The following is a 27,661-nucleotide window of genomic DNA, read 5'->3' as shown; positions in this document are numbered from 1 at the left end:
CTTTTAGTGTGCTTTCAGCGTGGTCAAAATTGGTTGAAGAAAGTCGAATAAAATATTGTTCTTATTTGATTAAAATCCCCTCTCCGCTAACCCTACCATTCATTTTGGGTTACAGGGGCTTTGTACTAGATTTCAGTCGCACTAAGTGTGAACAATCGGGCCTAAGACATGCACGGCGTTCTCGGACGGTAACGGAACAGTAATTCGATGAATACTTGTTGCCTTGCATTGATATTCAGCAAAGGAGGAAACATAAGAATATCATAATCTCAAACCACTTGTTACAATGTATTGTATCAAGTTCTACTCGCTGTCTATTAACAGTATTAAGGAACAATGCACAATGTTTACATCAAAGGGGTTTGACCATACAGAAATCCTGTACAACAAAAATGACAGGCCACAGTGCTGCACACAAAAGATTCTAGGGGGGGCCTTCTAGAGTCTTTTACCATGAGCTTTAACCATTCATAAATCCCACTGTACATAAAAAATGACAGGCCACAGTGCTGCACACAAAAGATTCTATAGGGGGCTTTCTCGAGTCTTTTATCCTCAAGTCTATTTCCTTAACGGTTCGAAATTTATTACCGCTCATTCCTCTTACTCCTCGCTTCGGCCCCTTTTTCCCTTATTTATATATTTTTTGCGCTAGTAGCGGTGCCTATCGGAAACGCGCGGTACTATGGAGACGGTTGGGTCAAATTAATTTGACATTCTCCCCCCCCCCAGCGCAAGATCACATTGTATGAATGTGGCTTTGTTTACATCCGGCAGTTTTCGCGTGTTCTGATCGTCATTTCCTGGTTCTGCTATTTTAGTGCTTTCGTTGGTTTTCCCTATCAATATTTTCCTCCTTAACCATTGGTGTAAGTGTAACATCTCAGTTAAGTGGTTAGTCGCACTAATAAGCCCACCCCGTTTGTGTCGTCGCCTGTCTAGCCTACTGCTAATGGTTTAATGCGCTTAAACCACTTTTCTCGCCGCGTTAAGGTGAGTATATAATCCGCAACCCACGATTCCCGGATCTTTTCTGTTACGCCTGCGAAAAAAGCACATGATTTTCAAGATTACCTCTCTATCGTCGAACTCTTCCATCGGATGATTTTGGTTTGGAATTTCAAAACAATGGTTCGTCGTTAGCCACGCCACTCCTAGAAACTCCCCAGTCGAGGCGCCCGTGCAGAAAATCGAACGCTTGTCCGTTCGGGTCCCCTGTTGCAACGTATCCATCCGATTACGGATTTCGAAGCCACCTTCCGCTTCGATGATTCAAACCTCTCCCGGTAATTCTCGTTCATCGTTTTTTGAGGGTATCTTTCCTGGCGTTTTGGCCTCACCTAGCGAATTGGTTGTGATACATCTTTTTTTTTGTAGATTGTCTGGTTCATGTGAGAATATGAGGGAATTGCCGTAAGCGTTTGCGTCTTGCCGCAAGGATCCACGGGGTTTTGGTCCGAAGGCGATCCAACCTAAGCGGGTTTTGATGGGGGCTAGCTCCTGTTTCCTTCTCCGACGTATGCAAATGGACGCATTAGCTGACAATTATCGATGCCGATGAGAATTCGCGGTGTCACGTCGGAATAAGATCGCAACTTCAGACCTTCCAGATGCTTATACTTTCTAGACGTAGCATCTACTGAGAACGATTGTGAAGGTAACGAGGGGTGTTGCAGAGTGTGTACCTTTGTAAGCGTAAATTTTCTCATCGTGTTGTCGACGCTGGCTATTTGTTGTGCTACCTTTACTGAACGACTTTCATCCTTTTCAGTCTCACCGGTCCCTCTGATGCACAACGGATGCGGTGTCGCTTTAAGATCCAGTTCCCCAATCAAACTCTCTTCAATAGACGTTCCCGTTGAACCACTATAAAAAACGCGCACTTCTTCACGGCCTTATTGTCGCCAAATACAACCACAGGTACGTATTTTAGTAAGACTCCTCCGCTAGTGGACGAATGGGTGTTTACAATTACCTTCTTTGCTGGTGTACACGCGTCGTCAGTGGGTATTGGCGCAGTCGAGGCCGGAGTACTGGTTCGGTTTCATCCCGTATCGTGTAACAGTTGATGGTGTATAGATCTGCAACCGTCTACACCCCACTGTTTTCGCGATCTACTTCTGCCTCCGTCTTAACGCAGGCAGTATGTTTGACTCTGCTTCCACGTCGGAAGCGTTCGATGTGTGGGCTGAGAGCCAGGATTGGTTTTGAACCCATCAGACATTGCTGAGGCAAATCTGCTGGGTTTGTCGTCGTCCTTGTGTGCCCACGTTGACTCTCGGCACGATCGAAGGCATCGCTATAAACTCGCTACGCGTTCAACTGCAAAACACTCACTTAAACCTCTCCGACTTTAGTTTTACTATCTGTATCTGGAGATCGTTTTCTCGGCGCAGGATATCTGAATCCATCACTTCTACTTCCTCCCAGCTCATCTGAAACGGATCAAGCGACGTTTGTCGGCCATCGAGCCATGGCTGTGGATTTCGCTGCGATGGCGTAGTGACACTCGTCGATGGCGTCTGTTGGCGTCTCTCAATGTGTGGTGTTATCGGTAGATTTGGTATGGTGGATGTGAAGTTGAGTGGTGCGGCATTCGTCAGCGTAATCGGTGTCGCGAGTGTGGAAGAGTGTGCCGTTCTTACGTCGTCTTCGCTTGTCTCGCTAACTGTGTTTGCTGGTGCCCGGGGTTGACCCCACATGACCCCGGATCGGTGGTGTGTGCCGCGAACGATTGCGGCGCTTGGCGTGGATTTCTACCCACACTGCTGGGATCTGCAGTACGCAGATCTACCTGTTCAGTTGGTCCTGGAAGTTGTCCGCGTCGCGTATCTTCCAAGGTGATGTGTTCGCTTCCCGCTCCGACGCTAGGCTGTCGCGATTCAGAATCGCTCACAAACGACACTTAGCGTCTTGCGGTACGAGAATTCTCTCCTAGTGACCGCGAATTATGGACCACTACCGTACTATCCGCGCGCGTAAACGACTTCGAGTGACAGATGTGATTCGGAATCACAAACGGACTGTCCGGAGTTTGTTCCGCCTACGGTTACGACACTTAGCTGCGGTGTTGCCCTAGTGTTCTTACGCGACATACGTGTGTGCGTGGAATTGCGTATTCGCTACCGTTACATTTAAAAATGTGCTTACCATCGTTCAATTCCACTAGAAGAGAGGTTCATATTTGGACCATCTAAAGTTTCTCCGTCGTCAAAAGCAGTTTGGAAGCACCCGTAAGGACTTTTAAAATTTCTGCTCTTGTTGGTTTTTGTGGTATTTCCGAAAAATCCATTTTGAAGGTTTTTTCACTTCCCGACATTTTCCTCAAGCCAAGCACTGCCCACAAAAACTAACTGTTAGTAATTTGGAAAGCACGTTTGGTATTTTTGTCGTTTCTCTGGACCCTGATATACAGTCATTTACTCCACTATACGAGCACCTGTTGTTTTTGATGTTTTAAAGAACAAAATTGGTTTTATTTGACAATAATATTTACATTAATAGGTCGCTTTGAACATCCTGACAGGTATCCACCTATTTAGTGTTTACGCTGTAGTTTTCTACCGAATTTAATTAATTTGAAGAAAATAAGTCATATTTTTATGAAGACCAGTTATACTAACTGGTAGAGGAAGGTCACTTAAGCTGCCTTCATGAAAGGAATCATCCCATATATTAGTTGAATCTACTTAATGTATCTTACGTACCTAAAGTATCTGACTAACTAACCTAAATTATCTTATTTTAAACAAGGCAATATTTATAATATGTACATTTTCAAATCTCTTGCCTAATCATCAAGGAACAACGTCTGAATCATTCTAAAATTGGATGACAGACATTTATGTTTAAAGTTATCTAGATTTTGTGGGATATGATTCCTGACAAGAAGTGTTCCAGCTTCCTTGTGAAGCTGTGCTGTGCAGTATCTTGACGGGTGATTGAGGATCATTTTCAAAAATTTGTTTTGTATTCGCAGTACAGCAAGGATACTCCTGTTGGAGCATGACCCCCAGATGTGTGATCCATATAGAATTGCAGGTAGTATAACTTGTTTGTACAGTATAAGTTTGCTTTCTATTGTAAGAGTGTACCGTCTTTTGATAAGATAAATCCTCTGACTGAGTAGAAGACCGCATGTTTTAGATTAAAGCTTTTCAATATGAGCTTTGAATGTAAGGTGGCTCTCTAGTGTGTTGCCGAGATATCGCATGGTAGGGGTCCAGGGGAGTGGATTGTCGTGGATTGCTATTTGAATCACTTTCCGTTGGATTGTCGCCATAGTACGCTTTCGGTAAGGTAGAACAATGGCCTGCATTTTACTGCTGTTCACCAGTAACTTCCAGTCGTTTAAATGTTTTAAATATTTATCAACGCTTTTTTGCAGTCCAGAATGGAGCTTTGCATAGACCGGAGAGCTATGCATTATTGCAGTATCGTCTGCGTAAAGAGAAAGTTGCGCACGTTGATTTAGGGATGGAACATCAGTAGTGTAGCCATTATGTAAAAGAGGTCCTAAGACGCTCCCCTGAGGAACACCTGCACTGTTACTGTAGGGCTCTGATCGGAGTGAGCCCAAATGAACTGTTGATGTACGGTCACAAAGGTAGCTTTGAATGATTTTTAAAATGTACTTTGGAAAATCTTGTACTTTCAATTTGTGCAGAAGCCCATGGTGCCATACGTTATCAAAGGCTTTTGTAATGTCTAAAAGTGTTAAGGCAGTGGACCAGCCACGGATTTTACCCTGGTTTATGCTGTTAATCATACGTTGCAGTTGATGAGACGTAGAGTGAGCTTTCCTGAAACCAAACTGAACTTCAGTCAGGGTGTTATTCTCAGAGCAATGGTTTTCCATTCTTGCATGAATAATGCGCTCCAGGATTTTGGTGTGAACGCACAGTAAGGAGATAGGCCTATAACTGGAAGCCATGCAGGGATCTTTCCCAGGTTTCCTGATAGGAATAACCTTTGCATGTTTCCAGCGAGCTGGGAAATATCCTAACTCAAGGCACCTATTGAAGATGTTGGTCAGTAGGGTCAAAGAATTGACCAAGATGTTTTAGGCAGATGTTGAAAAAGCCATCCGGCCCGGTGCCTTGAAGGAAACGCTGTATTTGATTATGAATTTCACTTCGTGAGGTCCTGTTTATGACTAAAGCAGGGTCAGAGTGGGAATTGATTTCACCAATACTACTTTGCACAATGTTTTCATGTGGACTGGTCATTGTGTCGCTGATGTTATGCGAGCTAGCAAAAACGTTGGCTAATAAGGATACTTTTTCTTGTGGTGTAAAGCAAATAATGGGGTTACCTTTCAGAGGAGGAATGGGTTTGGGCTTAGTGCGCGAGAAGGGTTGGGAATTTTTGGGAAGATTCTTTACCATCTTGGAGAATCGTTGGTTATTATGTAACCTAAGCCTATATTCGAAAAGTTTAGCCGCTTGACGGAAAGCGGAGGCCCTATCCCTGTCCTTTGGTAATGTTCTTTTGGTCGATTAGACCTTTTGTTTCACGGTCAAGCTGGATGAGTTTTGTACTTATTTCAACGCGAGGAACGCACGAACTTACCGCGTTGTTTATACTGGCTTCGAGCATGGTGATGGCTGCGTCAATGTCGTTGATTGTGTTAAGCGGAATTTCGGCGTTGATAGTAGCTTCCGTGATGCGTTGAAATCTCGTCCAATCCGCTGCACGATAGTTTAGGCGTTCCTTCCTGGGCTCGGTCCCCGAACCATCGATTTTCATCAATACAGGCAGGTGATCTGAAGAAAGTGCTGTGATCGCTGTGGGTTCATTTACCACCATGTTGGTCAGGAACAAATCAAGGGTAGAGAAACTTCCATTTTTGTAGTATGTCGGCTGCGGTGGGAATTCTACTGTGTAAAATCCTGTCTGAAGGTCATCACACAAAATTGTTCCGTTTCCGTTGGCGATAGTATTGCTCCATTGGCGGTGTCTGGCGTTCAAATCACCGGCGATGATGTATTGATGTGTATTTCGTGTAAGCTTTTGTAGATCATTTTTCAGGATCTGAATTGAACCGTCGCTTCCCCTAGCTTGCTTCGCACAATAGGCTGACTAGAAGCGGAACGTTCCTTGTGTAGTGGAGACTTCTATTCCAACAGACTCAACCGGTTTGGTCTCCGGGAGAGGAAGTACACGGAATTTAAGAGACCGATGCACTGCTATCGCTACACCGCCTCCTAGGCTCTGCCGATCTACACGTACAACAGCATGCTCCGGAAGATAGAAGGATTGTGTTGGTTTTAAGTGCGTTTCCGTTAAGGCAAGCAATGAGATATCCTCGTTTACGACGAAATCAATAAGTTCCAACCGTTTGTGGGCGATGGAACGGGCATTCCAAGTACCACATACAATCATTTTAGGGTCCCAGAGATGAAATCGACCATCGTTCTGAAAATCTGGTCTTTGGAGCAGTGTTTTACTACACGTTTGTATTTCAACCAGAGCTGAACCACCACTTTAAACAGCCCTTTCGCATCATCCTCAGCTTCTGCACTGAGGTCGGCACGCAGTTTGTTGAGCTTGTCTTGGACAGGTTGTCGATAAGGTTTTGGCTTTTGTGGTACACTGCCATGGGTTACAGTATCGGTCAACTGTTTTGGGATGCCTACGATGGTGTCGGGACGTAGATCGTGATTTAGTGTGTGTTGCCGATGGTGCTGTTTGTTGTTCATTTAGCTGCGGCTGTGCTGGGAGTGGTAGCTGTTGCTTGTGCTCCGACTGTTGTTTGGGATTTTGCAGTTGCAAGTATTGATGCTGGTGACTTTGCTGCTGCTGTAGCGCAACGATGCTACTGGGGCTACCCTGACACATGCAACTGTGTTGGCATGGAGTTTGTGTTGTTGTGGTGTTATAGTTGGGCGCTAGTTGTTCTGCATCCAAAGTAGTGAGATTGAGCTGGTAGTGGAGCTGGAAGAAATCGCTTTTTAGTTGTATGCGTTTTTGAGTTATTATTTTTCTTCAAATAAGCGATCCGTGTTGGGCAGTTCGGATTGCGGGGGCTATGGTTGCCAGGCTATGGTTAGGGTGGTTCGGTGGCCGAGGCGACAGCGGCGCCGGTCCCCACACGGCAGGGCTGGGGTTCAAATCCCATCCAGACCTCCTCCCCATACGTAAGGCTGAATACTCTATTACGGGTAAAATTAAGTCACAGTAAGCCAGAAATGGCAGGACGAGACCTTTCGAGGTTTTAGTGCCAAGGAAGCAGAAAAGATGGTTGCTAGAGCGAGCAGTTGATCTTCGAGTTGTGCATTGCGTTGTGCGATGACGTCCACCGCATTTAGCACAACGAGAGAGCATTGCGCAGTTGTTCGAGCCATGCCCGAATGATGAACAGTGTTGGCACTGTTGGACTTCGTCTCGTCTTGGCGAATAGCGCTTCCACCTGACACTGGTGTAGTTGAGGTACTTGATGGACTGAACCTCGTCAAGGGTCGTGATTCCTGTTTTGAAAGAAACCTCGAACAGTTTGGATGGTGTCTTTAAAGCAACGCCAGCATGTAGCTCACGCACTTGCAAAGGCTGAAATCCGCATTCCTTTTACATGTTTTCAACGCGCAACTCATTGCCGAAGTGCAGGCCCTTAAGAATAACCCGAAAAGGATTATCCCCCGGGAAGTCGTGGGTCAAAAACTCACGGTTGAAGCTGGCTAATAAAGATTTAGCAGCTTCGTGATATTTCCGCGTTTTGCAGAATATTCTGCAGCAACTATCTGCAGAGAAACTAAACGATGCGTCCAGTTCACCTCGTTGAGTAGCAGCACAGAAAGAGCTGTATTGCTCTTCGTTTAGGTTACGCACCGTTATCGGTGGGACTTTTTCATTACGAAAGAAAGTGCTCGCCGTAGTAGTGAGAGTACCGTCCATGGTGGTGCTCTTATCAGCTTCAGCATCAGCAGCAGGAGTGACCTCGATGTCACCTTTGTTTAAGGAAGCCAGCGTTGCGGCTAGATTGCGTGATGCGACACGCTTGCGAACGATATTGGTGTTGCATTCTTCGTCGAGATTTGCTTTCGGACACGCAGCTCTTTAGCGTTTCTTCATTGTTATCGACCTGCACACGGACTAACTGTCCGCCAGGCCGCAATTGGATAAGGTTGCCTTTTCACTTTATCCGTATGATCCGTAGGGTCCAGCACTTTCCAGGAATGCTGATCTCACTAAACACAAATACACTCTGGTATTGTGCCGAGTGTCTCTCGGGACAGGCAAATGCACGCACTTGTTATTTGCTCGGCAGACACAAGAAGACTGTGTTGTTTTTGAATAAAACAAGAACTAAAAGAGGTAATTAACCGAGCATGCCCGGGATATGGCAAAAACTATGAGGAAATGCCTATTTAATTTTGTTAATTTTGTTAAATTGTTTTTATTTCGTGAATTTGAATGATGAATTCACCTTCACCACATGCTGTAGTGACAATACGGCATCGGTCCGTTATCATTAATTAATAAATTAAAATAAAAGATATAGTTTAAATTGATGTTGTAGTAAGTTGCAACGAATAAAAAAGCACATATTTTGAAGAAACAAAAATTTACACAATTTATACAAGTTATTTTGGCATATGAAAAATTCCTCCATATTACATAACTATACGAGCACCTACGGAAAATATGTTTCTCTGCTATTGCAATCGCTTTAAAAATCGTACAAAAATATAATCAGATTAGGATATTTTTAAAAAATGTAAAAATATTTTAGAATAACTTTGTTTTAATTTTTTGGTCCCCCATTATGCAGATTTTGCGGCAGAGATACTACTTTTTAATATTTGAGTTTTTATTATGTTAGGTATCGCAATTATACAAGTTACGAAAATCCCGCTCGAGTACAGCTTTTAGAAAAGGGGTGATTTTATTAGTTGCGACTATATTGGTCAGACGCGTAGGAAGAACTGATTTGTGACGATCGCTGTAGTCGTTGATTTCGCCAAACTCGTCGATCGTTGATTCTGCTGATTGCGCGGTTCCTATCGATGCTCGTTCTCGGTTCGGGTCGGGGTGGTGTTGTCGTGCGGTGCCCTTGCTGGTTTCGGGTAACTGCCACGTGCCGTAACTTACATTCCAATTTGTTATAACTTAAAGCAGTTTTAAAGGTTTGTTTTCAAATAATGCATTTGTATTGAAGTAGCAATTCCTGCAAGCAGTGCAAGAAATAGATACGCAAAGCGAAATATGAAAAAATATTAGTTAAGGTTAGGTTTATGCGAGTACAGAAACTCGTAAATCTACAGTAAAAATAAGGTAGTCTGTTGTTGGGAAAGATAAAATATTACAAAATATTGGAAAAATATAGCAAAACTCATAGCACTGTCATATTCGGCTAAGAGCTCTTCTTGATAAATTGCTACAGAAGCGTAAAGTACTTTGTTGAACATATTACTCCTTGCATCGCTATCAGAAGGACTGAGTGTAATTGGTGAATAGAATATTCTAAATGTGCTAAAACTTTGCTGGGTTAATAGTGTTAGTAAAAATAAACATTAGATGGGTATGTCAGACTGGCAGTATTTGTAAAATTAGTATCATACACCGGCTTGTGCGATTTGTTTGAAAGCGATTGCACAAACGCTTCTATAGCCGTTTCTCACGACGAGTGCCTATCCGACTTGGGCATTTGGATTAATTTTGCTATATTTTTCCAATAAACTTCCGCATACATTTCACCTTTCTGAAAAGTAAATTGCCTTATTTTTATATAAGGTTTCCGAGTTTCTGCAGCCATGACAAGTAATGTTAGGTCGATATTTGCTAACCTTTATTTATATTTTTATTATTTATTTGCCTTTAAATAATTGCCTATAGGTTCTTACAACCACATCATAAAAAAGGTTATTAAAAATGCCGTAAGTCATAAAAACTGGAATGAATACATGCGATATCAAAAAGACTAAAAATAATAAAAAGTAAACGTTTATTAAACTAAATGAATTTAAAAATATATTAACATTAATGCAATACTTATGCTGTATTTTTGCACGACTTTTAAGTCCATTACAATAGCAGAGAAAAATATTTTGCGTAACTGTTAGTATAATAATGCTATGTGGACCAATTTTGCATGTGACAAATCAACTTGTATAAAAGTGTGTGAGATTATAACTCTTCTTCAAAATTTGTTTAATGTTATTGTCTACAAGTTACTAGAACATCAACTTAATCTCTTCTACTTCGGTGGCACTATATCCTCGACAGGTCTCTGGTGTTCCATTTCTTATGTTAATTCGAGTCGACCAAGCGAAGGAGTGATCGATTCGGGAAATCTCCGCGCAGATTCCTAGCCTTGTCAGAGATGCTTGATTCAGGCGGCTAACCGTTTTTCCTGGATAACCAGGAGAAGTTTTTAGCGGTGGACTCGCACTTGACTAACTCAGCGTGGACAATGAAAATGCCGTGGCGCGACCAGATGATTAACCTTTTTTCCTGGATAACCAGGAGAAGTTTCTAACCGTGGATCTTGCTTGGCTTATTTTCGCCTAATTCTAACGACGGAGTGGGGAGACACCAAAGTGCGGGACCAACATCCGTAGGGAAGGCAAAGGTGAAACTTTCCCGATTCTGTAAGAGAACCCTAGAAATGAAACACAAGCTTCTTGCTTGAAGTCGAATTACAAGTCGATTTTATTTTCAAAAAATCCTATCTTATATACTAAAATTTTGTGGGAAAAAGAACATGAAATGCATTACATCGATCTTCTTCATCCTAACGCGGTATGCCGATACGTTTGATGCTATGCATCGTCCTATGCATATTCGATAGGCTAAATCTGTAGCTCAAGTGCGTATGTTTATTTTCCTATCTTTTGCCTGTGCGTCGTTTACCCTATTCGTTTAATGTTTTTTTTCCTTCACTGTACTACGGATAATACGTGGTTGGCCCCTTTTTCGTGAAACTGATTGCACAACGATAATGTATATGCTGGGCTCTAGCTTTAACCGTTTTGTTAAAGCCCATGTTCTTTACTCTCGTATTTTACCACAAGGCCTTTATTTATGATTTCCATAAGTCTGGATATTGTCCCTCTTCCGCTTTTAATAACGCACCATACTGTCGTTTTCTCATGGTAAGAGGTCGCCATCTGTGAGTTCAGGTTTAGGTGAAAAATATTTAATTATTTAAAGTTGTTTATGTAACCTTCGCATGCCGTTAAATTTATTTCAATTCGTCGCGTTCGTAACATTCCGGCCCTCGTAAAACGACTAGTTTTACCAGATAAACGTGACGTAATTACTTAGATATTAGATTGTTAATGCCCTAGTTGTTGCGAACGCGACAAAATAAAATTGAGCTAATCTGACAGGCATGCAAGAGTTAGATGAGAAACTTTAAATAACTAAATATCTTTGTTTAGGATAAATTCTCACCGGAAAATATTATCTTAGGAAAACAACCTTAAGTCACAGAGAGGCCTCATACCGTGAGGAAAACGAAAGTATGGTGCGTTATTGGAAATATCAGAAAGGGGACAATATCCAGACATAAGAAAATTATAAATAAACTCAAGCCGTGTAATAAAAACGAAAGTGAAGAACATGGGCCGAAAAGGGTTAACACTAGAACACAATGCATACATTGTCATTGCGCGATTAAAAACGATCAACGCGAAGATCAAGGCACGGTCGTAGGGCAGTGAAGGAAAGACCAATTTGACGAATAGAATAAACGACGCGCAGGCAATAGGCAATACGAAAATAGGCATACGCACTTGAACCACAGATGCGCGATGCATTACCCGTGGTCATAAAACGATAGGGTAACAATTGCCAGATATTGTTACATTACAGACCTCCTACACTAGCCGACGCCTGGCAGGGGTCAACGCATCAGCATACCGAATTAGGAAAAAGGAGATCGATGTAATACTGTTTCATGTTCTTTTTCCCACGGAATTTTAGTATATAAGACAGGTTTTTTGAGAATAAAAATTGACTTGTAATCCAAACCTCAACGAAGAAACTTGTGTTTCATTGTTTGGGTATCGATACAGAATCGGGAAAGTTTCACCTTTGCCTTCCCTCCGGAAATTGGTTACGCATTTCGGTGCCTCCCCACTCCGTCGGAAGAATTAGGCAAGAACCACGGTTAGATACTTCTCCTGGTTATCCAGGAAAAAAGGCTAATCGTCTGATCGAGCTACGGCATTCCCGTTGTCCACGCCGAGTTAGTGTAGTGCGAGTCCGCCGCTAAAAACTTCTCCTGGTTTTCCAGGAAAAAAGGTTAGCCGCCTGATTCAAGCAACTCTGACAAGGCCAGGAATCTGCGCGGAGATCTCCAAATCGATCATTCCTTCGCGTGGTCGGTTCAACAGCGGTTCGTTATCGAACTAACAAATGGTGGCTCCAGAGAGGAGTTGTTAATATCCGCGCGCGTTAACGACTCATTCGAGCGAACTTACGTTCGTGGTGTGCTGTCGCCAAAAGAACAGCATATAACTGAACCCGCACCAAGCAGTGCTTCAAAAAGGTTCAGATTCAAATTCTGCGCTCGTGAAAAATAAAGTGAATTGCAGCGAGTGAAACGGTTTACAATTAATACACGTAAAAACTACAGTGCTATAAGTGAACCGATCGAGTGCCGTTGCGATCATATGTGCACAAGTGCAGAACAAAATCGGAGAGCATCAGTGAGTGCCAGTGCGTGATATAAGCTATATATAAGCAATAAACACGGCTCCGAACTAACCCATACCAAAGGGTAATAAAGTTCTTCCAAAAAGGTAGAACTAAACGGAGTACGTTATTTTACTATTCGAGAACACTAGTGTTACAATACGGCTCCGGAGTGAACGAAAAAAGTTCACATCCGAAACAAACTCGAAAGTAACTTTAAATGTTTAGCGAAGACGTCTATGCTTACGAAAGAAATCGTGTTTAACAATCAGTACGTGGACAACCGCGGAATAATAAGTTAACCGAATGAATGACGTTGCGATCGCATTAAAGTGCTCGAGTTTAAACAATTGAGGACATAAAATACCAGTGCATAAAGGAAGCTTATCAGCAATACGCACGTGGGAAAAAGTTCTCGTAAGGCGTATCTTAACGGAGTAAGTCAGTTGACTATCGGTGCAGATGGTTTTTTAGTACGACTCCGGAGTGAATTATCAGCGAGATCGAGACCACATTGAACTACCGGGCACGTCAAGGAAAGGTAACACCGAAAACGGTAAGTCGAACTTTCTTATCTATAGCTCAGAGTAGGAATTTTAAAGATCCGCCGAGATGCCTTACAAATTTACCACGAACACTTCCGGCAGTTGCCGATTGTGCGTGGCGGAAGAAACTTCCGAAGAAAGCATGATTTCATGCTATGAATGTGATAGGTGGTTTCATTTAACATGTGCCAAACTAACACGTAAACCAAAGCCGGAAGAATGTTGGCTTTGCGTTAAATGTCAAAAAATAGCGTACGAACTTAATAGATTGCCCAAAGAATTTGCTAGTAAGGATACAGAGGCTATGTTTTCAAGACTATTGCTTGGTCAACAAGAACAATCGAAAGAGCAATTACAAGAATTTTTGAAAGCAGTAACAACTATTGCGAGCGACAAACAAGGATCGCCGCACATAGAAACGCTATTGAAAAGACAATCGCTTATGCAGTTGCCGAGATTTGGAGGGGATCCTGTAGAATGGCCAAATTTTAAACAAACATTTGATGATACAAATGAGGAGGGAAGATTTTCTAATTTAGAAAATTTAAACCGCCTTAAACAGGCCTTATATGGACCAGCCCTCAAAAGCGTTCAACAATTAATGCTGGATTCTTCAAACGTGCCAGAAATAATTAAACGTTTAAAAAACTCCTTCGGAAGAACAGATTTAGTGTATCTTGAACTACGTAATAATCTGTATAAAATCCGAGGAGATTCCAAGAGCATTGTCGTGGAAATGGTAAACGCTTTAGAAAACCTCATTCAAACAGTAAACTTGATGAGGGAACCGGACTACCTGAAAGATCACACTCTGGTGTTGGAGTTGACTGCTAGGCTACCACACCAAATTCAGGAAAAAAGAGCCCAGTATATGGCTGAAGCGGAATCACCGTTAAGGGTTCAAACTTTAGATAACCTATGCGATTGGCTGAGACCTTTCGCTAAAACGGCAAACATGCTAAAAACGATATCCGCACATACCCAACGTGGAGGCGTTCATCTTCACGAACAAAAAATCCCATACAAAGGTCTTCAACAACCAATCAAAAGGGGTAAGGATTTCGAACAGAATTCGGAAGCTGCTAGCAAATGCTTAATATGCAATAAGCTACATGAAACGATCAAATGTTATGCATTGGTCAATGAGGTGCCATCTGAGCGAATAAAAATTACTCAAAATAAAGGGTTATGTTTAGGTTGCTTGAAATCTAACAATCATACAATACATGATTGTAGATCCGCGCAAATATGCGGGATAAATGGATGCACCGATAGGCATCATAAAATGCTTCATGTACCTCAAAATTTTGAAATCGCAGGAGTAAACAATCATCAAGAACTAGAAGCAACATCATCAACGCACTTCCAAGTGTTGCCAGTTGAATTGATAAACGGCAATCATAAAATAAAAACCTATGCGCTTTTAGACCCAGGTTCATCCTCGACCCTATTAGAAGAAAAGGTTGCGCGACAACTTAACCTAAATGGGGAAGTAAAACCGCTCCAATTACTTTGGACACAAGGCAAACAAACTGAACACGTTAAAAGCCAAAACGTGGAATTAAGAATCAAGGGTCCAACTAAAAAAGGTTTTCAACTGAAGAATGTGAGAACGGTTAAAGATTTGAAACTACCTGTTCAATCTTTAGATTATGATGATCTAAGCAAAAAATATCCTCACCTTGCTAATCTTCCTGTTTCAGGATTTCAAAATATTCGACCCACTATAATGATCGGCTTGAATAACAATCATTTATTGATGGGGTTTAAACATAAATATGGTAAACCCACAGAACCGATAGCAATGAGGACAAGATTAGGTTGGCTAATTTACGGAAAAACAACCGAAAGCCAAGAAGAGGAATATTCCATGATAGTACAAGAGAAAGAAAGTTTTCGTAAACCAATATCCAACCAATTTTCAGTAGAAAAGTGTGGATTAAAACCAGGTGTTCAAATTTCTCTTTCTACGCATATTGCAAAGTCAAGCTTAAAACAACCAGCAAAACGACGGAAAATAAAATCTGAAAAAATAATTTGCAGAGATATCAATGGTCATGGGTCAAAAAGAGATAAATCCGGAGAAATTCGTCAAAAGGGCTACAAATTAATAAATGAAAATTCAGTTGTTCAGGTATCAACTACAAAAAAGAAAAGAAATAGGATTTCTACCTGTATCGCAAACTCCAACGTTTTTATGGAAAAACAAAAGACAAAAGATCGAAAAGGATCTACACCTGTTAAAACTTTGCACGGGAAATACCGCCGTTCAGTCAAAGAACTGGCGGATTTAAATGGTTACGGCAAACAAAAGTTTGAACCACCGTTAAACAAGAAACAAAGACTACCCAATAAAGGACCAATTGAAAGTAGTTTCATAGGAATTCATAAAGAAAATATGATTGAAGAGGTAATCGATAAAGAATTACCAACAATAAAGATGAAAAGTAAGAAAATAATTTCTGATGCATGGAACTACAAGGTTTTGACACCCAGCTCAAAGGAAGCTACTGCAATCACACAAACGATTAAGCCTATAGGAAAAGGGTTTATTGGTTTAATCAAAGGCCTCAGGGTAATGTCCCACAATTTATCGACCTTAATATTAATCATGTTATTTCTCTTTTCAGCTGAAGTTTTGGGCAATACAACAAGGGGATTGATTACATATTTGATTGCAACCAACAAACTATTCTAAAAAGAAAAAAGCCTCTTGCATGCCACAAATGATATAGGAAGACAAAAAAATCTATCAAATCAATTCGACACAAATGATTCAAGTATTTTAACTTTCAAAAATTCAAAGTAGAAAACGATCGTCTAATGGACATTGCGAGAAAAAATACACATTAGTTTTCTAAAAAAGTAGTAGTGAAGAGATTAGCTCAAACGTTAGAAAAAATCGACTATGACTCTCTATATCAAAAGTCTTGTAATTGCTACGCAACCGCGCAAGGGCAAGGTATTTCATCAGTAACGTCTGAGTTCAACCAGCATCAGAGAAGTCTTCAGAGCGTTATTCTTCATCCGGCAGAAACAGTTGGTCTGCTATCAACAATTAGATGACAACGGTCAACGTCGAAGGGAACTACCAAGCGGTAATATGCGGTTGGCTAGTGCTTAGATACGAATTTGGCTATCTCAACAAAAAAGTGGAACTTCAAAGGGTGTGCAAAGTCACAACTATAATCTACGAAGAAAGCTAGCTAATGTTCAACTATCAAACGTTCAAGGTCGAACAAATGCTGTATGTCTTGCTTACGCCATCGAGAGACTACTGTTTGGTCATATGGGCCGAGTCTGATGGAAAGCAAGGTCAAGATGCTGAGATCTCCAGAAGATGAAAAACCTGCTGTACAAAGTGATGAAAGAATCACTTCTTCTGTGCAACTAAATCAGAGCTGAACAACATCCAAGTCTACAATAGTTTCCGCATAACGCCTTACTGCGGTCTAAACTTTAATCTTGGTCGACCAGCTGATTACAATGCATCTTCAACTATCGATATCCAAATCTTAAAATCCAGCATCAAAATGACCACTATTCTTCACATCGTAGCCACTTGAGAAATCGCCCAACTGAGTCATCGTGTTTAAGACGACGACGTGTGAAATCAACGAGAAACTACAACATCTCTTATCCTGTAGAGATTTTTGAAAATCGTGTCAATCAAAATCGTATCTGAGCTTCAACGCCCAACGCGCAGCCCTACGAGTAGTCCAATGTGCAACCAACAGTGAATTATGCCTCACTACTATTATCTCCTTCGTCATCGCCGCGACAACCTACGAGCACTAACGCATCCTCACCGGCTAGACATCTGTAAATCGTTTCTACAACCAACTGCAAGCATCGATGAACCGTCAACGGCAGAATGCGTGCAATTAAAATCAGGTGTCGTATAATGAGAGCGCGAGACAATTCAATTGATTAAAATATTAGGAAAATCAACTCAAAAGGAGAAGTTAAATTTTATCTCGGCAGTAATACGTCGCGTTTATTTGGTAAAACTTGTAGTTTTACGAGGGCCGGAATGTTGCGAACGCGACAAAATAAAATTGAGCTAATCTGACAGGCATGCAAGAGTTAGATGAGAAACTTTAAATAACTAAATATCTTTGTTTAGGATAAATTCTCACCGGAAAATATTATCTTAGGAAAACAACCTTAAGTCACAGAGAGGCCTCATACCGTGAGGAAAACGAAAGTATGGTGCGTTATTGGAAATATCAGAAAGGGGACAATATCCAGACATATGGAAATTATAAATAAACTCAAGCCGTGTAATAAAAACGAAAGTGAAGAACATGGGCCGAAAAGGGTTAACACTAGAACACAATGCATACATTGTCATTGCGCGATTAAAAACGATCAACGCGAAGATCAAGGCACGGTCGTAGGGCAGTGAAGGAAAGACCAATTTGACGAATAGAATAAACGACGCGCAGGCAATAGGCAATACGAAAATAGGCATACGCACTTGAACCACAGATGCGCGATGCATTACCCGTGGTCATAAAACGATAGGGTAACAATTGCCAGATATTGTTACATTACAGACCTCCTACACTAGCCGACGCCTGGCAGGGGTCAACGCATCAGCATACCGAATTAGGAAAAAGGAGATCGATGTAATACTGTTTCATGTTCTTTTTCCCACGGAATTTTAGTATATAAGACAGGTTTTTTGAGAATAAAAATTGACTTGTAATCCAAACCTCAACGAAGAAACTTGTGTTTCATTGTTTGGGTATCGATACAGAATCGGGAAAGTTTCACCTTTGCCTTCCCTCCGGAAATTGGTTACGCATTTCGGTGCCTCCCCACTCCGTCGGAAGAATTAGGCGAAATCAAGCCAAGCAAGAACCACGGTTAGATACTTCTCCTGGTTATCCAGGAAAAAAGGCTAATCGTCTGATCGAGCTACGGCATTCCCGTTGTCCACGCCGAGTTAGTGTAGTGCGAGTCCGCCGCTAAAAACTTCTCCTGGTTTTCCAGGAAAAAAGGTTAGCCGCCTGATTCAAGCAACTCTGACAAGGCCAGGAATCTGCGCGGAGATCTCCAAATCGATCATTCCTTCGCGTGGTCGGTTCAACAGCGGTTCGTTATCGAACTAACACTAGTTGATTTCACTCGATTTAAATGTAATTACCAGAGGCTGCTGAAGAAATTGTAGATTGGGCTGTTGTTTGTAGACATCCTTCTGTTTGAAGATTCATCATTTTGTTACTTGTGTCAGGGCCGGTTATAAAAATGCTGTGCCGGTTATAAAATAGGCCGGTTTTGGTGTTAGGCAGACGATGTAAATGTTGATTGTTGATCGAAGGTGTTTCATTTTGGGCGTTGTCTGTTCGATTTTTCATCATATGGTTTTGATGCGATAGTAGATTTGTAAGAGAGTCCCTAAATGAAGCTAGTAATTGCCGATCAATTCCGTAGATGTCGTACAGTATTCTTCCATGTACAATGGTATCGATTAAGTCGTAAGTAACGAATACTGGCTTGCATTCGAGAATATACCATACTTTCGCGGCGACTACTGCTGTATAACGTGGACGTTTTACAAGATTTGAAACGAACTAGCTGGGGTTTGAGCGTGAGTTAACAACCTGCGTTGTCAACTCAGCATTTCCTAGTGTTGTCAACCGCCACCGGCCCGAATGCACACGATCAGCAAACAGCGTCGATCAGCAAACCGTGTTGATCTTCTGACCTAGTTACCGATTGCAAAACATGCAATAGCCGAATCAGCAATAGTCATCAAGAATCTTCAATACCTTTCCCTTCCCTATCCAATTCCCAATAACCAATTTGTGTGTAAATCAAACTTAATAAACTCACTCCGATTTTGACCGCAGAACAAGCAAGTCTCGATTTCCTTCGTCTGTGTCCGAACCCTATAGTTTTAACTCGTGCAAGCGCTAGTTTGGTCTCCATTAGCGCTTTATCTATTTTACACATTTCTGTCATTACCGTTGTGTAAACGTCATTCAGCTTCTGTCCTAGATAACTTTCTACCAGCGTTATTTAAAATAGGTTAAGAGATCCATGTTTCTCCCATTTACCGCCTTGAGTTTGAACGGTGATTGGTAACCGTTTAACTCAAGGATGCAGATTCTCGGGTGATCGGTTACGTAGCTGTCGAAGCCGCAAATTTGTTTTATGTCGCGGGCCCTTATGGAAAACAAATTCTTTTGTTATTAGGGTGTACACAGCATTTTTATAACCGATAACATTGTCGTTGTCAAACGTCTTGTTTACCGTGCTCTCGTATATTATCTCAAATTCGGTTCTTTCGCACAACCTTTGATGATCTAACTCCCAAGTGAAGTATCCGTATTCGGCGTCGAGACACCAACCGGCACTATATGGACACGTAATACCATTTCTTATTAATTTTTGGTCGTCTTCGATGTCCGCTGATGCTGTGTATTCGAATCGCCTGATTTCGAACTCGTAAAACACCAATGCGTTCTCCCAAGTATAGATGGACGTCTTGTAGACCCCTCCGGTGCACGATGAGCCCTTGACGCTGCCAATTACCAGTGTTTTACCTCTTATTGTTTGATTACGTCTAATTTCTGTTATTTTATGATTAAACGTGAGTGAAATTTCTCCTGAATTTTTCCCTCTTGATGGAAATTTGTAATATTAATTTCTTTGACAGATTTTTCTACTATATTTTGCGGCCACTTATCTTCTGGCATTTTTAAGAATTGTGCCCTGTTAAGCATATTGAAGGTTTTGTTATTATTTTTGTCGCTTCGTCTGCTGGATTGTTTTCTGATGGTACCCATTTGTATTGATCTACCGTTGTGATATCTAATATCTCGCCGATCCGGTGCGCAACAAAATGTTTATATTTGCGGTGAGATGAATTTATCCATGCCAGAACAGTTTAAGAATCATTCCAGAATATCGATCTGGTGATTTTAATTCGTGTTTTTTTCTATAATTGTTTCCCATAGTCTTACTCCTAACAGAGCTGCTTGCAACTCCATTCTAGGAATCGATAGTCCCTTTATAGGAGCTACTCTAGCCTTAGCAGCAAGAAATTGGACGTGAGCTCCAGTGTCCAGTGTCTGCGCTTCTAGCATATAAAACGGTTGCAAAGCAGCATATAAACGGTTGTATATCGGATGCATCCACAAAAACGTGTAATTCTATTTCCGATTTTGGCGTGTTTAAAATCCATCTCGGAATGCGTATATGATTGACCAATTCAACACGAACTAGCCAGTCGTTCCACATTTTGTTTGATTTATCCAAAGTTGGATGATCCCATTTGTTTCGTAGCTCAACCAATTTCGGATCGCTCTTCACAATGTTGACTGCTCTGGTGGGGTTTCTCTTTAAGACTAATTACAATATATTCAGGTACTGCTTACCTACTAATATGCCCTACTAATAATTACTGCTTACCAATACTAATATGCCCTAACTGCTATAAAATATTCTAATTCATCGCAATACATGCCTTCTTATTGCCTACTCATAGGCGCATTCCCAAACATTCCGACCACCTAAAATTTGATAAATTTTACCTTAAACTTACTCTATTCCGCTCCTTAACGTTTAACTCAAATTCATGATACTCTAATTCCAACTTTCTTTTCTAATGCTCTATCTGCTTCACTCATCTATGTACTGGTAACACGCACAACTTTGCAACTGGTCGTTTAACCCTATCATTATTCACCGTGCGAATCATTGCTACTCGCACAATCCCATCCTTTCCTGGATAAACTTCTACTATTCTCCCCAATGCCCATTTACCTGGTGGGACATTCTCCTCCTTTATAATAACCATCATTCCCTTTTCGATTTGTTTAGGTGATACATTCCATTTTGTTCTTCCTTGCAAGTTTTGTAAGTATTCTGATTGCCATCGATCCCAAAAGTGTTGCAATCTCTGCTGTACTATTCGCCAATGATTTAATCTATTCTCTGGTATTTCCTTCAAATTTAATTCCGGCAATTGCTGCATATTTGATCCCGTAAGAAAATGTCCTGGAGTTAACGCTTCCATATCTAATGGATCATCAGAGAGTTGTGTGATTGGACGTGAGTTCAAACATGCTTCAACTTGTGTTAATAAAGTTGTAAAATCCTCATAGCTCAAAGCCCTATCTCCTATCACTCTTTTTAGATGGTATTTCATTGAACGAACCGCAGCCTCCCATAAACCGCCAAAATGAGGTGCGCCAGGTGGTATAAACTTCCATACAAATCCTTGATCACTGCACCACGTATTTATCGTATTAGAAAACTCTTCTGACCTCATCATATCGTACAATTCACGCAATTCGTTTGACGCTCCTTTAAAATTAATACTGTTGTCAGAGTTAAGCTCTGCTATCATTCCTCTTTTCGATATGAATCTCCGTAAGGCTGCCAAAAACGCTTGTGTACTTAAACTAGTCACCAACTCCAGATGTACCGCACGTGTAACAAAACACACAAACACCGCAATGTACTCCTTCGTCGGTGCTGCTCTTCGATGACTTCCCTTCACGTACATAGGACCACAGTAATCGACTCCAGATACAGCAAACGGTCTCGCTTCATTCACTCGTGACACCGGTAAGTCGCCCATTGGTTGTGTCACGAAAGTTGGGTTTGTTCTGCAGCATCGCACGCACTGTCGGCAGATCTTCTTCAACAACGATCGTGCACCTAAAATCCAGAAACGTTGTCTTACCGTGGTCATTGTTAGCTGCGGGCCGGCGTGTAGCATTCTTAGATGGTAGTAGTTCGCTAAAAGTGTGGCTAACTGATGGTCCTTAGCGAGAACGATTGGATGCTTCGCTGTAGAACTCAGGGATGAGATCTTCGTGGTAGATGTCGTTTTTGTTGTAAAGTTTCACCTCTTCCGGGAAACAATCTTGTCTCGCAAGACGACAAACTTCCTCCTCTGCCTTTCTTAGTTCTTCTGTTGTCAATGCAGTTGCCGCGTGATTGGTGTACACCGTCATCTTCCTTGTCCGCATTCGCAAACGTTGGAGATATCGAAGAACGTATCCCAGCACTCTTCGCAATCTAGTGAACGATGAAAATCGTGGAAACAAACAGCTACCGAAGCTCTCTTCAGTCTCTGAAGAGACTAGTGCCACCGTTTTCCTTTCCTCGACTATATTTTCAATGCGGTCGCTTGGCGTGACAGACCAACATTCCTCTCTGAGTTGTAGCCAAGACGGACCCGACCACCAAAGCGTATTAGTAACGAACCGAGCGGGTTCGCATCCTCTCGACACCAAGTCAGCAGGGTTTTCAGCACCAGGAACGTGACGCCATATACATCCTTCCGTCAAGGATTGAATTTTTGCCGTACGATTTGCCACAAACGTCTTCCAAAGATAATGTGGCGATTGTATCCAATGCCAGACAGTCATCGAATCTGTCCACAGAAAACAGGGTGCATCTATCAAACGCGCCTTCCTCGTAAAGCTCCATAAACGACTGCCCAATACTGCTGCACACAACTCCAACTTAGCAATTGTCAATTGCTTCGCCAATGGTCGGACCTTGGATTTCGACACCATCAAACACACAGTAGATTCGCCTGCTATTGTTGTACGTCGAAGATTCATGCATGCTCCATATCCTCGCTCTGAAGCATAGCAGAAGATGTGATATTGTACATCACCACCCAACGTCATCAATCCTACAGCGACCTTCCACTCTTCGTCTTGCTGGAAGCGTCGAACACTACTTTATACTTGGTTGTAGTGCTCCCTGGCTTCCAAACAGCATGATGCGGCAAGTAGTAACATGGCATTTCTATATCTTCACGTGCCACCTTTGACATGTGACCAAGCTTCTCATATTCTCCCATAAATTGATGGTACTCCTTATCCAACATTGAATCTTGCTTCATCTGCCGTTCAACTGCTTCCAATCTTCTTACTCCATTGCCAAAAGACTCGCCGAGTTCCTTCTCAAAATCAGGCACCTTAGGGAGTTTAACTATATATCTTCCTTCTTCATTTTTGCGAGTTGTTTTGTTGTACCAATCTTCACAAATGCTTTCTTCCGGGGTGGGTAGCTTCTTTTCAGGTATATCTTCCAGCTTGATCAACATCTCCATAGCCGAATGGAATTCTTCATCTATGGCACAACCAGCGATTTCACCTCCAGTGGATAATACATTCCTTTCAGACACCTTTCCACAAACAATCCAGCCGAGTTTAGTTTGTAACAAGTTGGGAAGATGGTTCGCTAATGCAATGCGGCCTTGTTCTAATAGCTCTCCGAACACCTCTGCACCAATTAGCAAGTCAATCCTTTCCGGCTTGAAAAACAATGGATCGGCTAATACGACTTCGTTCGGAATATTCCATCTGCTGACATCACTATATCGACTGGGAAAGTCTGCCGTTACTCTCGGAAGTACAAGAAAATTGAGCGTTGTCTGATAGTCTGAAACACGAGACTTAATCTGGGCCGAAACCATACCATTCGCAAATACTGACACTGATCCGATGCCTGAGAGTGGTTTGAGCATTGTCTTCTTGCGCAGTTTCAGTTGTTGTGCCAATCTTTCAGAAATAAAGTTGGATTGTGACCCTTGATCAATCAACGCTCTGGCTGGATGTTTTACTCCTTGCTCGTTTTGTACCAGTACGACAGCCGTTGAGAGCCACACCATGCTCTCCAATTTAGATTCGTCACGTGTAGCTGCATTGATGTTGATGTCTTCGTTCGTGGGCTGCATAGGCAATTGATGTTGTTGCGACGGGATCTACTGCCCTTTACATAACATCGTGTGATGTCTACCGTTGCACTGGCTGCATCTCGTGGTCGCTCTGCAGAATCTGATGCGATGATTTTGCCTCAAACAGCTGAAACACAGGCCCTTTTTCTTCACCACTTCTTCCCTCTCAGCAACACTTAGTTTTCCAAAGGCCACACAATTCGCCAAATAGTGCTGATCATCGCAAACAGGACACACTTTTCTAGTCAATGTGTTATGGTCCAACCTGGCTCGGTAGATCTGTCACGGGAACTCACCGGTGACATGCAACGGTCACCGGTTGATGTGTTAGTGCGATCTACCGAGAGGTCAGCGAACGAGCGTGAGCGTCCACTAAGAGATCAGATTCGTCCTAGCGTCCGAGCGGTGATCTCTCCCCGATTGACTGTATGTGCTGTGTCTGTGCGTTGATATACAAGTGGCGTGAATTTGTATCCGTGTAAAATATTTGATGTATAAATATAGGTTCTGTTAAAAACAAAACATAAAAGTGGCGACGAGGAAATAAGACAAAAAAACATACAATATTCATTAACAAGAACTTTTCGTGTCGCGTTCGTAAGTTTTTTTTTTCGCGCTCCGCAATCGTTTCGCGTGTTACGTGCTATCTCTGTAAAAAAGGACAATTCCGCCAAAACGCCGCAGAATTATGTTTAGCCCCGACGACACTACCGGGATGGACGATCAACGTCGGTTGTCCCAGAACGGAGCAAACGCATTGAACGCAGCTTTCGTCCCACGCCAGCATCCGCCATCGCAAAGCACAGGGACGCTTACAGTTCATCCACCCTCCCAGCATCCCGCCGCAGCAGCACAGTCAGGCACGGCGACGCAGGGTCCCGACACAGCGATGCTGTACCAAATGCTGCAACTAATGCAGCAACAAATGCAGCAGCAGCAGCAACAGCAACAAATGATGGCACAGATGATGCAGCAGCAACAGCATACAGCACCCCAGCCCCAGTACCAACCGCAGCAGCAGCCAGCAGCGCCACGAGACCCCGAGATCATCATGGATGCATTATCGGCAAGCATCACGGAATTCCGGTACGAGGCAGAATCCGGTTTAACTTTCAACGCGTGGTACAAGCGTTACGAGGACGTGTTTGCACAAGATGCTTCCCGGCTCGAGGATTCGGCAAAAGTTCGGTTGATGATGAGGAAATTGGGCACGATCGAGCACGCACGGTACTCAAACTACATCCTACCACAGTTGCCCCGCGACATCAGCTTCAATGAAACGGTAAGCAAGCTTAAAACCCTATTCGGCTTAACAGAATCGCTGCTTAGTAAACGTTACAGATGCCTAAAGATAGTGAAAGCGAGGAACGAGGATCTGTTAACCTTTTCGAGCCGAGTAAACCGCGCCTGTGACGACTTCCAGTTCGCATCGATGAATGAAGCGCAATTCAAATGCCTTATACTGATATGCGGATTGAGAGACGATGCGGATGCCGAGATCCGCATGCGATTGCTGACCATCATTGAGGGGAAATCGGAGATAACGTTGGAGCAACTGTCTACCGAAGGTCAACGCATTCTGGGTCTCAAAGTAGACAGCGCGTTGATATCCGCCGAGGGGGTAGATCGAGTACTGGCGTTGCACAACGAAGAGAAGCGACGTTTTCCTGCAACAAACCGGCCTAACTACACGCACCAGCGCCAGACGCAGCCGCGAAATGTGGAAAGTGCACCGGTGTCGAAACCACGCAGACCGTGCTGGTTGTGTGGTGAATACCACTGGGTGCGAGAGTGTACGTACGGCTCTCACAAGTGTCAGGATTGCGGGAGACACGGACATCGAGAGGGCTACTGTCGCACTTCGGGCCCAAGGAGAGAGAGAGGATCCCGATTCCGCAAGCGATCAGCTGTAGCGATACGTGTAGTGACGGTCAATGTGGGCAACGTGCAACAAAAACGTAAATACGTTATCACGCAGATAGGAACCAGGACGATCGAATTGCAGCTCGACACAGGATCCGATATCACTATTATCGGACGGGAGACGTGGAAGCAGCTCGGTATGCCAACGCTTTCATCGGCAAAAGTACACGCAAAAACGGCATCGGGTACACGTCTGCAGCTCGACGGCGAATTCAAATCGCATGTGACGATTCACGGGAGGACAGAAGTTGCGACAATCCGTGTCGTACCATCAGACTTGCATTTATTAGGAGCGGATATCATCGACCTTTTCCAACTGGGACAGATGCCTTTAGATGTGCTTTGCAGCAAAGTAGAATGCGAATCTGCTACCTGGGAAAACAGATTTCCGGCCGTGTTTAATGGTACAGGGCTATGCACGAAGGCCAACATTAAACTGCATCTAAAACCCAACGTCCGCCCTACCTTCTGTCCAAAACGTCCGGTGGCTTACGCCATGCAAGCAACTGTTGAGAAGGAGCTAAATCGCCTGGAACAGCTGAAGGTCATCACGCCAGTTGATTATTCCGAGTGGGCCGCGCCAATTGTCGTCGTTAGGAAGAGCAACGGTAGCATCCGAATATGTGGGGACTATTCGACAGGACTGAATTCGGCTCTTCGGTCACACGAGTATCCACTACCGCTCCCAGACGATATCTTCTCCAAATTGGCCCAATCTAGATACTTCAGCAAAATCGACCTTTCCGACGCATTCTTGCAAGTCGAAATCGACGCCAAATACCGCCCCCTGCTTACGATTAACACCCATCGCGGTTTGTACCACTACAACCGCCTACCGCCTGGTATCAAAATCGCTCCCGCTGCTTTTCAACAACTTATTGATACCATGCTCGCAGGGCTGAAGGGCACATCAGGGTACATGGATGACGTAATAGTCGGAGGTAAAACGGAACGCGAGCACGACGAGAATCTGCTGAACCTTTTCCGTCGTATTCAGCAATACGGATTCACTATCCGTGCGGAAAAGTGCGCTTTCAAGATGGAGCAGATCGAATACCTCGGGTTCATCATCGATCGACGTGGCCTTCGACCCAATCCAGCTAAGATCGAAGTTATAAGAAAGCTGCCAGCGCCAAGAAACGTGAGTGAAGTCCGGTCATTCCTAGGCGCGATAAACTATTACGGCAGATTCGTACCCAGAATGCGTGACCTACGATACCCGCTAGACGCCCTATTAAAGCACGAGGACAAATTCGCTTGGACACCAGAATGTGAGCGCGCCTTCACCCGTTTTAAGGACATGCTATCCTCCGAGTTGTTGTTAACGCATACGATCCGAACGCCGAAATAGTAGTGTCTGCAGATGCATCAGCCGTGGGACTCGGGGCTACCATCAGCCGCAAATTCGCAGACGGTTCATTGAGGGTTGTACAACACGCATCGAGAGCGCTAACTAGCGCCGAAACCAAATACAGCCAGATTGATCGCGAAGGGCTTACTATCATATTCGCCGTCACCAAGTTCCACAAAATGCTGTACGGTCGTCATTTTCGCTTGCAGACCGCTGATCGCCCGTTGCTGCGCATATTCGGTTAGAAGAAGGGTATACCAGTCTACACCGCCAATAGACTGCAACGGTTCGCGCTCACCTTGCAGCTTTACGATTTCAGCATCGAATATGTGCCCTCTGCAAAGTTCGGGAACGCTGATGTATTGTCCAGATTGATCAACGAGCACGCAAAACCGGAACCGGAATACATCGTAGCCAGCACCGAACTAGAAGATGATGTAAGTTTTGTTGCAACTAAATCAATTAATGCATTTCCTCTTAATTTTAGAG

At 43.0% G+C, this 27,661-nt stretch overlaps 2 protein-coding genes across 12 annotated transcripts in view; one reads left to right on the top strand and one right to left on the bottom strand.

Moving 5' to 3' along the window:
* Positions 1-27,661, bottom strand: part of LOC118516445 — a 112,442-nt gene that overhangs the window by 39,916 nt on the left and 44,865 nt on the right. The window lies entirely within an intron of this gene.
* LOC118516442 (uncharacterized protein K02A2.6) lies at positions 758-27,200 on the top strand. 11 transcript variants are annotated; one of them, XR_004907877.1, is made up of 6 exons: positions 758-869; positions 943-993; positions 1,159-1,286; positions 1,378-1,689; positions 1,772-1,920; positions 23,230-23,711. XR_004907877.1 is itself a non-coding variant. In XM_036062330.1 (4 exons), exon 4 carries the CDS (start codon positions 24,587-24,589, stop codon positions 27,170-27,172), a length of 2,586 nt encoding a protein of 861 aa, XP_035918223.1. In that variant the 5' UTR covers positions 758-869; positions 943-993; positions 1,772-1,920; positions 23,230-24,586; the 3' UTR covers positions 27,173-27,200. The 11 variants fall into 11 exon arrangements, 1 of the variants encoding a protein (XP_035918223.1); XR_004907871.1 differs by having other exon boundaries at positions 1,144-1,286; positions 1,378-1,657; XR_004907870.1 differs by having other exon boundaries at positions 1,144-1,286.

This window comes from Anopheles stephensi, unplaced genomic scaffold (genome assembly GCF_013141755.1).
Source record: "Anopheles stephensi strain Indian unplaced genomic scaffold, UCI_ANSTEP_V1.0 ucontig293, whole genome shotgun sequence".
NCBI classification, from domain to species: domain Eukaryota; kingdom Metazoa; phylum Arthropoda; class Insecta; order Diptera; family Culicidae; genus Anopheles; species Anopheles stephensi.
This window is presented reverse-complemented; position numbering and strand designations above follow the sequence as displayed.

Excerpts from the sequence above, each read along its gene's own strand:
- LOC118516442 (XM_036062330.1), top strand. The coding sequence starts at position 24,587 with ATGTTTAGCCCCGACGACACTACCGGGATGGACGATCAACGTCGGTTG.